We start from the raw sequence: 13,573 nt of genomic DNA on the forward strand, positions 1-13,573 counted from the left end.
TAAGCATACTTATTTTTGGAGTTATTTTGATGCCCAAGTATTTAAATTCCTCTGTGGCATTCTTAAATGGGTGGGATACTACTGGTTTCTTCCTCTCGTTTATATTTAAGAACATAATAGACGACTTTTCTTTGTTCACTTTGAACCCAGAGATACTACCAAATTGATTGAACAACTCCAAGAGAGATGGTATTGATTCAGCAAGACGCAATAAAAACACAATAGTATCATCAGCGTACATTGCTGTGTTGTGTACAATATCACCGGTCCTGATACCATGGATTGAGGGTTGTGATCTAATCGCTATTGCTAAGGGTTCCATGGCTATTACAAATAGTAGAGGAGAAATTGGAGACCCTTGCCTAGTGCCTCGAAATAACTTAAAAGGCTGTGAGATGAGGTTATTAGTAGACACCATTGCAGAAGAATCAACCAGTAAAATTTCGACCCATCTACGAAAGTACTCCCCAAATCCAAAGCGCTTAAGCACCTCGAGCAGATAGGGCCATTCAACTCGGTCGAATGCCTTCTCTGCGTCGAGTGATAATATTGCAGTATCAGGGGACTCCTCACATTCATGGATTATATTAAGAACTCTCCTCACATTGTGGAATCCCTGACGATTTTGGACAAAACCATTCTGGTCTCCATGTATAATGGCTGGTAGAACACTCTCCAGTCTCGTAGCTAGAACCTTAGCTATAATTTTTGAATCAGAATTTAATAGTGATATGGGTCTGTAAGAACTGCTGTCGGTAGACTCTCTGCCTGGTTTTAGAATAAGAGTGATCAGAGCACTACGTAATGAAACCGGGAGGCAACCTGATTTAAAGGATTCCACATAAACATCCAATAATGGGGCTATTAATTTTGCTTTAAATAGTTTGTAAATATCTATCGGAAGCCCATCTGGACCTGAAGCTTTACCTCCTCTCATGTTTGCAATGGCGTTAGAGATGTCATTCAAATTTAATTCCCTATCCAAATCAGATTTTGTACCTTCAGAAATACAGGGAAAGACCAATCCCTCCAGGAAGCTGTTTTGGTTTACCAGGTCTAGTGGGCTGTCAGATTTGTAAAGAGTTTTATAATATGAGACAAAGGTGCTATTAATTTCTGTGGGATCTGTAGATAATTCTCCTTGTTCGTTCCTAATCGCATTAATGGCTCTGTCGGATCCAAGTTTCTTTATCTGCCAAGCTAGCAGTTTTACCCGGCTTTTCCCCCTGATCATAAAAAGTTTGTTTCAATCTTATTAGACCATCTTCAGCCTTAAGCACAGAAAGCTCCTCGTATTTAGCCTTAAGGGTCAATAATTCCTGTTTTTTTTTTTTTTGTGTTGAATCATCCATAATAACTTCTCTCTCTACTTCTCTAATTTTAGTGTCTAATTTGTTCATAGTCTGTTTGAATTTGTTAAATTTAGAGCTGGTGAAGCTTATCATTTGTCCTCTAATATATACTTTGAAAGCTTCCCACCTCATGGTTGCAGTTGTTTGATTCGTATTTATTGAGAAATAGAGATCAATGTGTTCACCTACAAATTTTATAAAGTCAGAGTCTTGTATCCATTTAGGGTGCAAGCGCCAATTAGCAGAGCGTCTATTTAATTGTTCCACGTTGTAAAATAGTGAGGTTGGGGCATGATCTGACAAAACAATACTATCATATATACAATTAGTTATACTGGGTAGCAGAGATGAGGAAATTAAAAAATAATCTATTCGGGAGTGGGTCTTAAACACTGCTGAGTAGCATGAGAATTCCTTTTTGTTAGGGTTTAGAGTCCTCCACGGATCACAGAGGTTCAGGTCTTTCATATATTGTTGTATTTTCTTTCTTGTTTGAGAATGGGTTGTGTCCACCCCTGATGAGCGATCAAGCTTCGGGTCTAAAGCACAATTTAAGTCCCCTGCCAATATTATCTTACCAGGAAGGGTGGCCATCAACAAAAATAAATTCTGAAAAAATGATGGGTTATCATCATTTGGGCCATATACATTAACCAAATTGATATTTTCTTTCAAGAGAGTTCCTTGAACCACCAAAAATCTACCAGCTTTATCATAAATCGTGTTGTTTACTTGGAAAGGTACTGAATTATGAATTAATGTCATAACTCCTCTAGAATGAGAAGGGAAACAGGATGCTAGCACTTTGCCTGGCCATCTTCTACATACTTTCACCAGGTCCTCTCTAAGTAAATGAGTCTCTTGGATAAACACTATTGATGACTTAAGTTGTTTAAGCCTGGTAAGAACCTGTTTTAGTTTAGCCAATTTAACCATTCCTCTCACATTCCAAGAAGTAAGTTTAAGATTCTTATTCAAAGTCATTTAAACCAATACTCCACCAGATTGTGCAGCATCCTGTAGTTGTTGGGAAACCTTTTGAGCATCTCTGTGTTGTATCGGGAGCACACCAGCAAAATGCAACATGACGAAAAAAAAAAACTTAAAATCTGCCATAAACGAAACCCCTTAACTGTCAACCTGAACAGGACAGCCCCTCGTCTTACACCACCCTCCACCTCCCCCTGATATTGGGGTGCAGCTAAGTGCACAAACTGATCCAATGTAAACAAGGGAGCAGCTAGACCAAACCGAGCGGTCATTATAACAAACCACTACAAAACTAACAGGACGATTGTGTCCCCTGGCAAAAGTATACAATCTACACAAACAAGTATGCAATGTTCCTCATAAACGGTCTTGTAGCTTAACTCTCATCTAGGAAATCCAGCACTATGGTGAATAACCTCTTCTCCGATAAACAAATTCAACCCACTTAAAAAGGGCGCGTGGCAGTTTCTCTCAGTTACCCTGTGAGTCCTCTGTGATCTGTAAACCTTGGATACATTTTTCAGCATCTGCTGGGGTTTCAAACTCCCGTGTTTGTCCATCGGACGACACTCGTAGTTTGGCTGGGTAAATTAATCCGTAACGTATGTTCATCGACCTCAGCTGTTGTTTTACCCGGTCAAAACCCCTCCTTCTATGGTGGAGATCCGTCGAAAGATCTGGGAAAAACATGATCTCTTGACCACCGCAGATAACTTTACCTTTGGCCCTGGCTGCTCGCATCACATGGACTTTATCCTGGAAGTTTAAAAACTTCACTATGAGGACTCTCGGTGTAGGTCTAGTTGATAGATTAGGATGCGTCCGACCGGGCAACCTGTGCGCTCTTTCGATGAGGGGTTGTCTCGGGAATGTTGCTAGTCCCAGCGCTTCGGGGAGCCACTTCTCCAGGAAAGCCACCGCATCATTTCCTTCCATCTTCTCCGGCACATTAATTAGTCGCAGGTTGGATCGACGGGAACGGTTTTCGAGCTCGTCGAGTTTGGTCGTGAGGAGAGTCACTTGTTTAATTAGCTCCTCAGACTTGCCTTTCTCAGAGTTAACGGTGTCTTCTACACTGCTAATGCGCCCTTCTGCTTCATCCATGCGTGTCGAGAAGTCCCGCACGTCCCTTTTAACGTCCTGAATCGCTTTCAAAACCACATCAATCTTTGTGGAAAAGTCATTCCTGATCCCGTCGAGTATCTGAATAACATCCATGTTGTGGGCCGTTCCAGTATCTACATCCACGTGCAGCACAGGGCTAGTATCACCTGTCGAGTTAGCTAGGCTAATGGTGCGTTCGATTATTTATCCGTGTCGGAGTTCCGACTAGGAAAACTATACTATGACTTCTTTGACATACTATACTATGACTTTTTTCGACATACTATACTATGACTTTTTTTGACATATTATACTATGACTTTTCGACATGCTATACTATGACTTCTTTATCACTTTTTCGACATACTATATGACTTTTTCAATACTTTGACATACACTATACTATGACTTTTTTTATCACCGACTTACTACACTTACTTAATGACTTTTTCGACACTATACTATGACTTTTATCCCTTTTTTCGACATACCATACTATGCCTTTTTTATCACTTTTTTCAACATACTATAATATGACTTTTTCATCACTTATTTCATCATGCTATACTATGACTTTTTTCGACATGCTATTCTATGCCTTTTTTATCACTTTTTTCAACATACTATAATATGACTTTTTTATCACTTTTTTTCATCATACTATGGAATGACTTCTTTTGACATACTATACTATGAATTTTGTATCACTTTTTTCAACATACTATACTATTTAGAGAGCTAGCATAGGATTGAGGGCTGTATAGGAAAAGTGTAAACACAAAACAAAATTTATAAAAGAGGTAGCTCAAATCAAGCAGTCTGATTGGTTAATAGCCATGATATAATAATGTATATGAATATGACTTTCTTTATGACATTTTATCTCATACTATACTATAACTTCTTTTTATGACTTTTTTCAACATACTATACTATGAATTTCTTATGACTTTTTTGACATACTATGACTTTTTTTGACATGCTATACTATGACTTATTTTTATGCCATACTATACCATGACTTATGACATTTTATGTCGCAATATAATACTATGACTTTTTTTTTCGACATACTATACTATGACTTTTTTATCACTTTTTTCGACATATTAGACTATGAATTTATTATCCTTTTTTGCTATACTATACTGTAGGAAAGCTTTTTTGCACACCTCTTTGGTCGGGCAGGTGCGTAGGATATGATCAACTGGTGGTTGACTAACCAGGACCAATCAAGCTGGACCTGACTGGTCCTGGTTAGTCAACCAAACTATTTAAGGCTATGGTTGAGGTGAATGTGTGAATTTACCTGATGAAGGTCTGAGACAGAGATGTTGTTATTTTTCTAAATAAAATATTGCTGCATAATGGTCAGTGTGCAGGATTTTCTCTAAACTTGCTATACTATACTGACTCTTCTGACTATACTGTGACTTTTTATTCATAATGTTTTTGACATACTGTACTATGACTTCTTTTATCACTTTTTTCGACATACTATACTATGACTTATCCCTTTTTTCGACATACTATACTATGACTTTTTTGACATACTATACTATGACTTTTTTCGACATGTTATACTATGACTTTTTTGACATACTATACTATGACTTTTTTCGACATACGATACTATGACTTTTTTGACATGCTATACTATGACTTTTTTCGACATGTTATACTATGACATTTTTGACATACTATACTATGACTTTTTTCGACATACTATGACTTTTTATCACTTTTTTCAACATACTATACTATGACTTTTTATCACTTTTTTTGACATACTATACTATGACTTTTTTTGACATGTTATACTATGACTTTTTATCACTTTTTTCAACATACTATACTATGACTTTTTATCACTTTTTTTGACATACTATACTATGACTTTTTTCGACATGTTATACTATGACATTTTTGACATACTATACTATGACTTTTTTCGACATACTATGACTTTTTATCACTTTTTTCAACATACTATACTATGACTTTTTATCACTTTTTTTGACATACTATACTATGACTTTTTTTGACATACTATACTATGACTTTTTTTGACATGCTATACTATGACTTCTTTATCACTTTTTTGACATACCATGCTATGCCTTTTTTATCACTTTTTTTCGACATACTATAATATGACTTTTTTTTTTTACATACTATACTATGACTTTTTTTGACATGTTATACTATGACTTTTTATCACTTTTTTTGACATACTATGACTTTTTTATCACTTTTTTCGACTTACTACACTTAATGACTTTTTCGACACACTATACTATGACTTATCCCTTTTTTCGACATACTATGAATTTTGTATCACTTTTTTCAACATACTATACTATGACTTTTTTGACATACTATGACTTTTTTCGACATGCTATGACTTTTATCACTTTTTTCAACATACTATACTATGACTTTTTTGACATACTATGACTTTTTATTACTTTTTTCGACATACTATACTATGACTTTTTTCGACATGTTATACTATGACTTTTTTGACATACTATACTATGACTTTTTTCGACATACTATACTATGACTTTTTTGACATGCTATACTATGACTTTTTTCGACATGTTATACTATGACATTTTTGACATACTATACTATGACTTATTTCGACATACTATGACTTTTATCACTTTTTTCAACATACTATACTATGACTTTTTTGACATACTATGACTTTTTTCGACATGCTATGACTTTTATCACTTTTTTCAACATACTATACTATGACTTTTTTCAACATACTATACTATGACTTTTTTTTTTACATACTATACTATGACTTTTTTTGACATGTTATACTATGACTTTTTATCACTTTTTTCGACATACTATACTATGACTTTTTTCGACATACTATACTATGACTTTTTTCGACATGCTATACTATGACTTCTTTATCACTTTTTCGACATACTATGACTTTTTTATCACTTTTTTCGACTTACTACACTTACTTAATGACTTTTTCGACACACTATACTATGACTTATCCCTTTTTTCGACATACTATGAATTTTGTATCACTTTTTTCAACATACTATACTATGACTTTTTTGACATACTATGACTTTTTTCGACATGCTATGACTTTTATCACTTTTTTCAACAAACTATACTATGACTTTTTTGACATACTATACTATGACTTTTTATTACTTTTTTCGACATACTATACTATGACTTTTTTGACATACTATACTATGACTTTTTTCGACATGTTATACTATGACTTTTTTGACATACTATACTATGACTTTTTTCGACCTACTATACTATGACTTTTTTGACATGCTATACTATGACTTTTTTCGACATGTTATACTATGACATTTTTGACATACTATGACTTTTTTCGACATACTATGACTTTTATCACTTTTTTCAACATACTATACTATGACTTTTTTGACATACTATACTATGACTTTTTATTACTTTTTTTGATATACTATACTATGACTTTTTATCACTTTTTTTGACATACTATACTATGACTTTTTTGACATGCTATACTATGACTTTTTTCGACATGCTATACTATGACATTTTTGACATACTATGACTTTTTTCGACATACTATGACTTTTTATCACTTTTTTCAACATACTATACTATGACTTTTTATCACTTTTTTTGACATACTATACTATGACTTTTTTTGACATGTTATACTATGACTTTTTATCACTTTTTTCAACGTACTATACTATGACTTCTTTGACATACTATACTATGACTTTTTTTGACATGCTATACTATGACTTCTTTATCACTTTTTCGACATACCATGCTATGCCTTTTTTATCACTTTTTTCGATATACTATAATATGACTTTTTTTTTTTTTACATACTATACTATGACTTTTTTTGACATGTTATACTATGACTTTTTATCACTTTTTTCGACATACTATGACTTTTTTTTTTACAAACTATACTATGACTTTTTTTGACATGTTATACTGTGGCTCAGTGGTAGAGCGTTTGCCTGCCAATCGGAAGGTTGGTGGTTCGATCCTTGGCCCTGCAGTCCCATGCCCTGCAGTCCCATGTCGTGGGCAAGACACTGAACTCCCAGTTGCCCCCGATGCTGCGCATCGGAGTGTAAATGTGTGTGAATGAGTATTTGATGAGCAGGTGGCACCTTGTACGGCAGCCTCGGCCACAGTGTATGAATGTGTGTGAATGGTGAATGGTTCCTGTACCATGTAAAAGCGCTTTGAGTAGTCGTTTCAGACTAGAAAAGTGCTATATAAGAACAGTCTATTTACATATGACTTTTTAGCACTTTTTTCAACATACTATACTATGACTTCTTTGACATGCTATACTATGACTTCTTTATCACTTTTTCGACATACTATATAACTTTTTCAATACTTTGACATACTACTATACTATGACTTTTTTATCACCGACTTACTACACTTACTTAATGACTTTTTCGACACTACTTTTTCGACTTTTATCCCTTTTTTCGACATACCATACTATGCCTTTTTTATCACTTTTTTTCGACATACTATAATATGACTTTTTCATCACTTATTTCATCATGCTATACTATGCCTTTTTTCAACATGCTATGACTTTTTATCACTTTTTTTGACATACTATACTATGACTTCTTTGACACACTATACTATGACTTCTTTGACATACTATACTATGACTTTTTATCACTTTTTTTGACATACTATGACTTTTTTTGACATACTATACTATGACTTTTTCATCACACTATACTATGACTTTTTTTGACATACTATACTATGACTTTTTCATCACACTATACTATGACTTTTTTCGACATGTTATACTATGACTTTTTATCACTTTTTTCAACATACTATGACTTTTTTCGACAGGCTATACTGATATCGGGCAATATCTGGAAATGAGATGAAGACTTGAGTCCAGTGAGTTCAGACTAATGCCGCTTTATTTACACAACAAACTTTCATTAAAGGGAGAACAGTTGACATGCACCAAATGTACGTATATGACAAGGTTTCTCGGCAAATTATCAGAATAACTCCTCCTTTATACTTTGTGGGGCTTCACACATTCCAGTCTATTTCTGTGAGACAGTGTTTTACCTCCACACTAATCCTTATATGGAAGATACTTCTAATAGATTCACATTCCAGGCTCCAATTTCCTGTGGGTGAAGGTTGTCCTCAAATTAACCCCTCATACAAGACCTTATATAAGATATGAAATACATTTGAAACCTGTATGCTGAAATGCTGAAATATCCAACCTATCACTATACTATGACTTTTTTATCAATTTTTTTCACCTTACTATGAAATTACTTCTTTTGACATTCTATACAATTACTTTTTTCGACATTTTTTATCACTTTTTTTCAACATACTATACTGTATCAGCCCTTACAAAACTTCATTACATGAACAAACATTTAGGATGACCAACATTAATTACATAACAAAATAGACATACAAACATTTTCTGAATTACTATGAATGAAAACACATCGTACCTCACAGCGCTCACCAAGGAATGCAAAACATACGATCGTCCTTTCTTCCGTCATGAAACTGGCGTCAAGTTCTCAATGTTCATAAATGAAACACCAAATCTCAGATAAAATTCTGTAGGCGCAAACACCGCTGCGTGCCTTTCAAAGCTCATCTTCCATTGGGCAAAACTACAGTGCTACCAAGGGGACACATTTCAGCATTACTGGTTACTATTACTATTATTATTATTATTATGGTACGCAGAATTTCCGGTCAATCCCATACAAATAACATTAAAGCACATACAAATATTTTACCAATAATCCAACCCATACTTAATTCATTAAATCAGCAGCATACATTAAAACTCCAAGTGGTCCTTTACATACAGTATACTATGACTTTTTTATCCCTTTTTTTTTTTTTTTTTGCTATACTATGACTTTTTTTGGACATACTATACTATGACTTTTTTGGACATGCTATACAATGGCTTTTTTGCACATACTATACTATGACTTTTATCGACCTACTATATTATGAATTTTGTATCCCTTTTCTGCTATACTATACTGACTTTTCTGACTATACTATGACTTGTCATCACTTTTTTTGACGTACTGTACTAGGACTTTTTTCGATATGCTGTACTATGAATTTTCTCACTTTTTTCAACATGCTATGAATTTTTTCTCACTTTGTTCAACATACTATACTGCGACTTTTTTCGACATACTGTACTATGAATTTTTTATCCCTTTTTTGCTATACTATACTGACTTTTCTGACTATACTGTGGCTTTTTTTATCACTTTTTTCGACATGCTATACTGTGACTTTTTTCGACATGCTATACTATGTCTTTTTCGACATGAGTTTTCAACATTTTATCCTATGCCCTTTTCTTTATGACCGACTATTCTATGATTTTTTTATGACATTTGTATGACATACTATACTATGACTTATTTTTATGACATACTATACTAGGACTTCTTTTTATGACTTTTTTTTTTTATTAGATACTATATCATGATTTTTTTAATGACATTTTGATAACATACAATGACTTCTTTAATGACTTTTTTTAATGACATTTTCATGACATACTATGACTTCTTTTTATGACTTTTTCATCCATCCATCCATCCATCTTCATCCACTCCAGCTCCAGCAGGGGACCCCAAACTTCTCTTTCCCAAGCCACCAGCCTTGACTGGGGGATCCCGAGGCGTTCCCAGGCCAGAGTGGAGATATATATATATCTATAATCCTTCCAGCTGGACTGGCCCAGGGGGCATCCTTACCAGATGCCCAAACCACCTTAACTGGCTCCTTCCGATGACTTTTTGTCATTTTCATGACAAACTAGGACTATTCGACTTTTTATGACATACTATGACTTTGTTATTTGAGATTTTTGTGGTATATTATATTATGACATTTTGTCATACTATACTATGACTTCTTTTTATGACATTTCCTTGACATGCTATTGATTATTTGACTTTTTATGACCTACTATGCCTTTGTTATTTGATATTTTTATGGCATATTATATTATGACTTCTTCTTTTGATATTTTGATGACATACTATAGTATGAGTCATTATGATATACTGTACTTTGACTTCCTTATGGCATACTATACCATGAAAGGCCAGATGTAATGCCTCCGCACTCTTTAGCATTTTGAATTCAGAAAGCCATTCATTATAATTGTTTATAATATTGTTTGGTTCCTGAGGTCTTTACTGCTCAGTCAGCAGTTTGATCAGGCCTTCTGTCTGCTTTTATTGGCTTAATGTGACTGTGCTTTTTGTGGTTTTGTTTTTGTCTGAAAGCATCACCACATCATAACAAACACCACACCATTTTGACCTTGACCTTATTTTTACATTTTATTCCATCACCTGTATGATTTCTAATGCTCATTGCAAAATAAATGTAAGTCTTAAATTTAATAATTATAACTCATTACATAGTGTGCGTTATAGCTTAAGATGAACCTGTATTGATCCCCAGAGGGGAAATGCAGTTGTTATAGCAGCACAAAGACAGATTTAGTACAGATAAAGTAAAAGAATAATTAGATAAATAATTAGAAGTATATATAAAAAAAAAAAAACTGTAAATGCAAAGTAACCCGCACAGCTCCAAATCTTTGACAGTGTATCAGTGCACGGCAGTGACAAGGGTCAAAGGAAACAAAAACTCTGGCACTCACAAATTTGTAATCTTATTTAATGTGGGCATTGGGCAAAAAATGAACGCGTTTCAGCTATGTTGGCTGCAGCTGAAATGCGTTCAAATTGATGTTAAACATCAGTATGTTAACATTGTTGTCAGCATGCTGACATTAGTGTTCAGCTCAAAGCACCATTGTGCTTAGGCACTCACAGAGCCAAATAGTCTTGTTTAAGCAGTTGTTTCATTGCTTTCTTGGCATTATGTTTGATGTGGGTGTCTCCTCATGCCCTCGCTTTGGATTAAGACGCTCAGCACTCTGTGTGGACTTGTTACTCTGGCGGGCTTTTTGTGTAGTATGCTACAGCCACCGAGCTTCTCAGTGTCTTTGTGACACCTCATTTATCTCACTGTGCTTCACAAATGGCCTCTGCTCACGCTACATGCTGAAGGTGCTTTGTTTGTACTTGTTGAAGAGGTTGATGCAGCATGCATGGCTTCCAAGCTTCTGTTGTTGAGATTGAAGCTGGTTGAATAAATGGTCTAATATGAGCTGTAGTTTCTCCCAAAAGTAAGGCCACCCCTGTCTTCTGTGGCAATGCTCTGTCATGGGATTTTTACTCAGGTACTCTTACTGTTTCTAATGGTGTTCAGCGTGTTTGTTGTCATGGTTTCAAAGTGGCAGTGTGATCTGCAATAGACTTCAGTATATCTTTGTCCATCTTACTTTTGTATTTCTTTGACCACAGCTGGCCTGCGCAGAACTTTCCGCCTTAGTAAAGATCGCCAGGGTTCACCAGGAGAACCTCAAACTCCAGATGCCAATCACACAGAGTTCCTGATTTATGAAGAAGTAACCCAATATCTGCCCCGCCCTGGTGAAAGGCCTCGTCTTATAGTACTGATAGGTAGGTTCACTGTCGGTGTTCTGCCACATGTGAAAAACATTTCAGAGTAGAAACGGGTGTTTTCTGAGAGAGGTCCTTCTGCTTGCAAATATTTTTCCTCAGCACATGATCGTTTTGAATAACTGTCTATTTAGTTATTTATTCTGTAATTATATGGTCACAGGTTCCCTGGGAGCTCGGATCACTGAGCTCAAACAGAAAGTGATCGCTGAATATCCTCGACGTTATGGTTTGGCTGTTCCTCGTAAGTCTTTCTGCCTTTTAAATATATAAATATTAAACCTTACACTCAACATGTAATGTACATTTTCACTAGGGATGCATGTGTTTTTTCTGTGGTTAATATGCTGTGGTTTTCCCCTGAGCACTACTAGTAGCTGTAAGCTAGGATTAAAGTAGGATCAATCCACTGTTGCAGACATGCACATATCTACCTCAGGTCTGAAATGATCTTTTGTGACTACCAATTTGAAAAAAGCAGCTAAATATCTCAATGAAAATATGGTCTGCTTTCAGAGAGGTGGAACAAATGCATGGATATGACATGATTCATGCATTAAGTATGTGTTTTGTACCTCTATTATGAAGCGTTAACAACGTACAAAGGTAATCTTTTTTTCCACCCCGTTTTCCTGCTGGCTGTTTTTGAATGTGACCTTAAGACACCACTCGAGCCAGGAAGTGTAATGAGAGGGAAGGAGTGGAATACCACTTCATCACCAAAGCAGCTTTCGAGACCTACATCCAGAGTGGCAAGTGAGTACTGGACACAGAAAACTATATCTTGTAAACCAATTAAGTGCAAAAAATTGTTTATAATTTAATCATGATGGTTCTGTATTTTTGCAGATTTATTGAATATGGGGAGTATAAAGATAACCTGTATGGCACCAGTTTGGAGTCCATTCACAAAATTTTGGATCAAAACAAGGTCTGTCTGGTGGATGTGCAACCCGAGGTTGGTATGCATTTCTGATTACTATTGCATTAGCTACTTTTAATTCAATCAATGTGCAAGGACTTGTTCAAACATAAGGTCAGCTATGATATATTTGATGTAGAGGATGAAGATTTAAAACCAATTGTTTTTTTCTGTCTAGATTGTCAGCAACACTTAACTCTCAAAGTCCCTGAAGTTCTGAAGTGAGCTTTCAGACAACTTAGGTTATATGTCCCCTGATTTTGAAGGTTGAGGGTACTTAATATTCATGTATTGACAAAGTTCAACTTTTAGATTTAGGGTGTTGTGCTGACACGGAAGACATAACATTTAACATCTGTTTAAAGGTGATGAAATCATTTGTCTTTTGTAAAGTACCATATATGCTTTGTTTTTCCCCCACATTCAGGCACTGAAGACTCTACGTAATGCTGAGTTCAAACCATATGTTGTTTATGTAAGGCCTCATATTGATGACAGTCAAAGGAAACCGCTTGGATCTTCTTCCTCACTCAGCTCAGGAATCACAGTGAGTTGCTTAAAAATATATAATACTTGACAAATTG

The 13,573-nt window shown here is 35.1% G+C and overlaps 1 protein-coding gene across 2 annotated transcripts in view; it reads left to right on the plus strand.

The window, feature by feature from the left end:
* The window catches only part of LOC114547881 (MAGUK p55 subfamily member 3), a 31,198-nt gene that overhangs the window by 16,880 nt on the left and 745 nt on the right, over positions 1 to 13,573 (plus strand). For both annotated transcript variants that reach the window (XM_028567390.1, XM_028567389.1), the window contains 5 exons: positions 11,909 to 12,067; positions 12,231 to 12,311; positions 12,730 to 12,823; positions 12,917 to 13,025; positions 13,417 to 13,536. In XM_028567390.1, coding sequence (XP_028423191.1) covers positions 11,909 to 12,067; positions 12,231 to 12,311; positions 12,730 to 12,823; positions 12,917 to 13,025; positions 13,417 to 13,536 — 563 coding nt within the window. The remainder of the gene's footprint in view (positions 1 to 11,908; positions 12,068 to 12,230; positions 12,312 to 12,729; positions 12,824 to 12,916; positions 13,026 to 13,416; positions 13,537 to 13,573) is intronic.

The sequence above is a fragment of the Perca flavescens genome, chromosome 21, assembly GCF_004354835.1.
Source record: "Perca flavescens isolate YP-PL-M2 chromosome 21, PFLA_1.0, whole genome shotgun sequence".
Classification (NCBI taxonomy): Eukaryota; Metazoa; Chordata; class Actinopteri; order Perciformes; family Percidae; genus Perca; species Perca flavescens.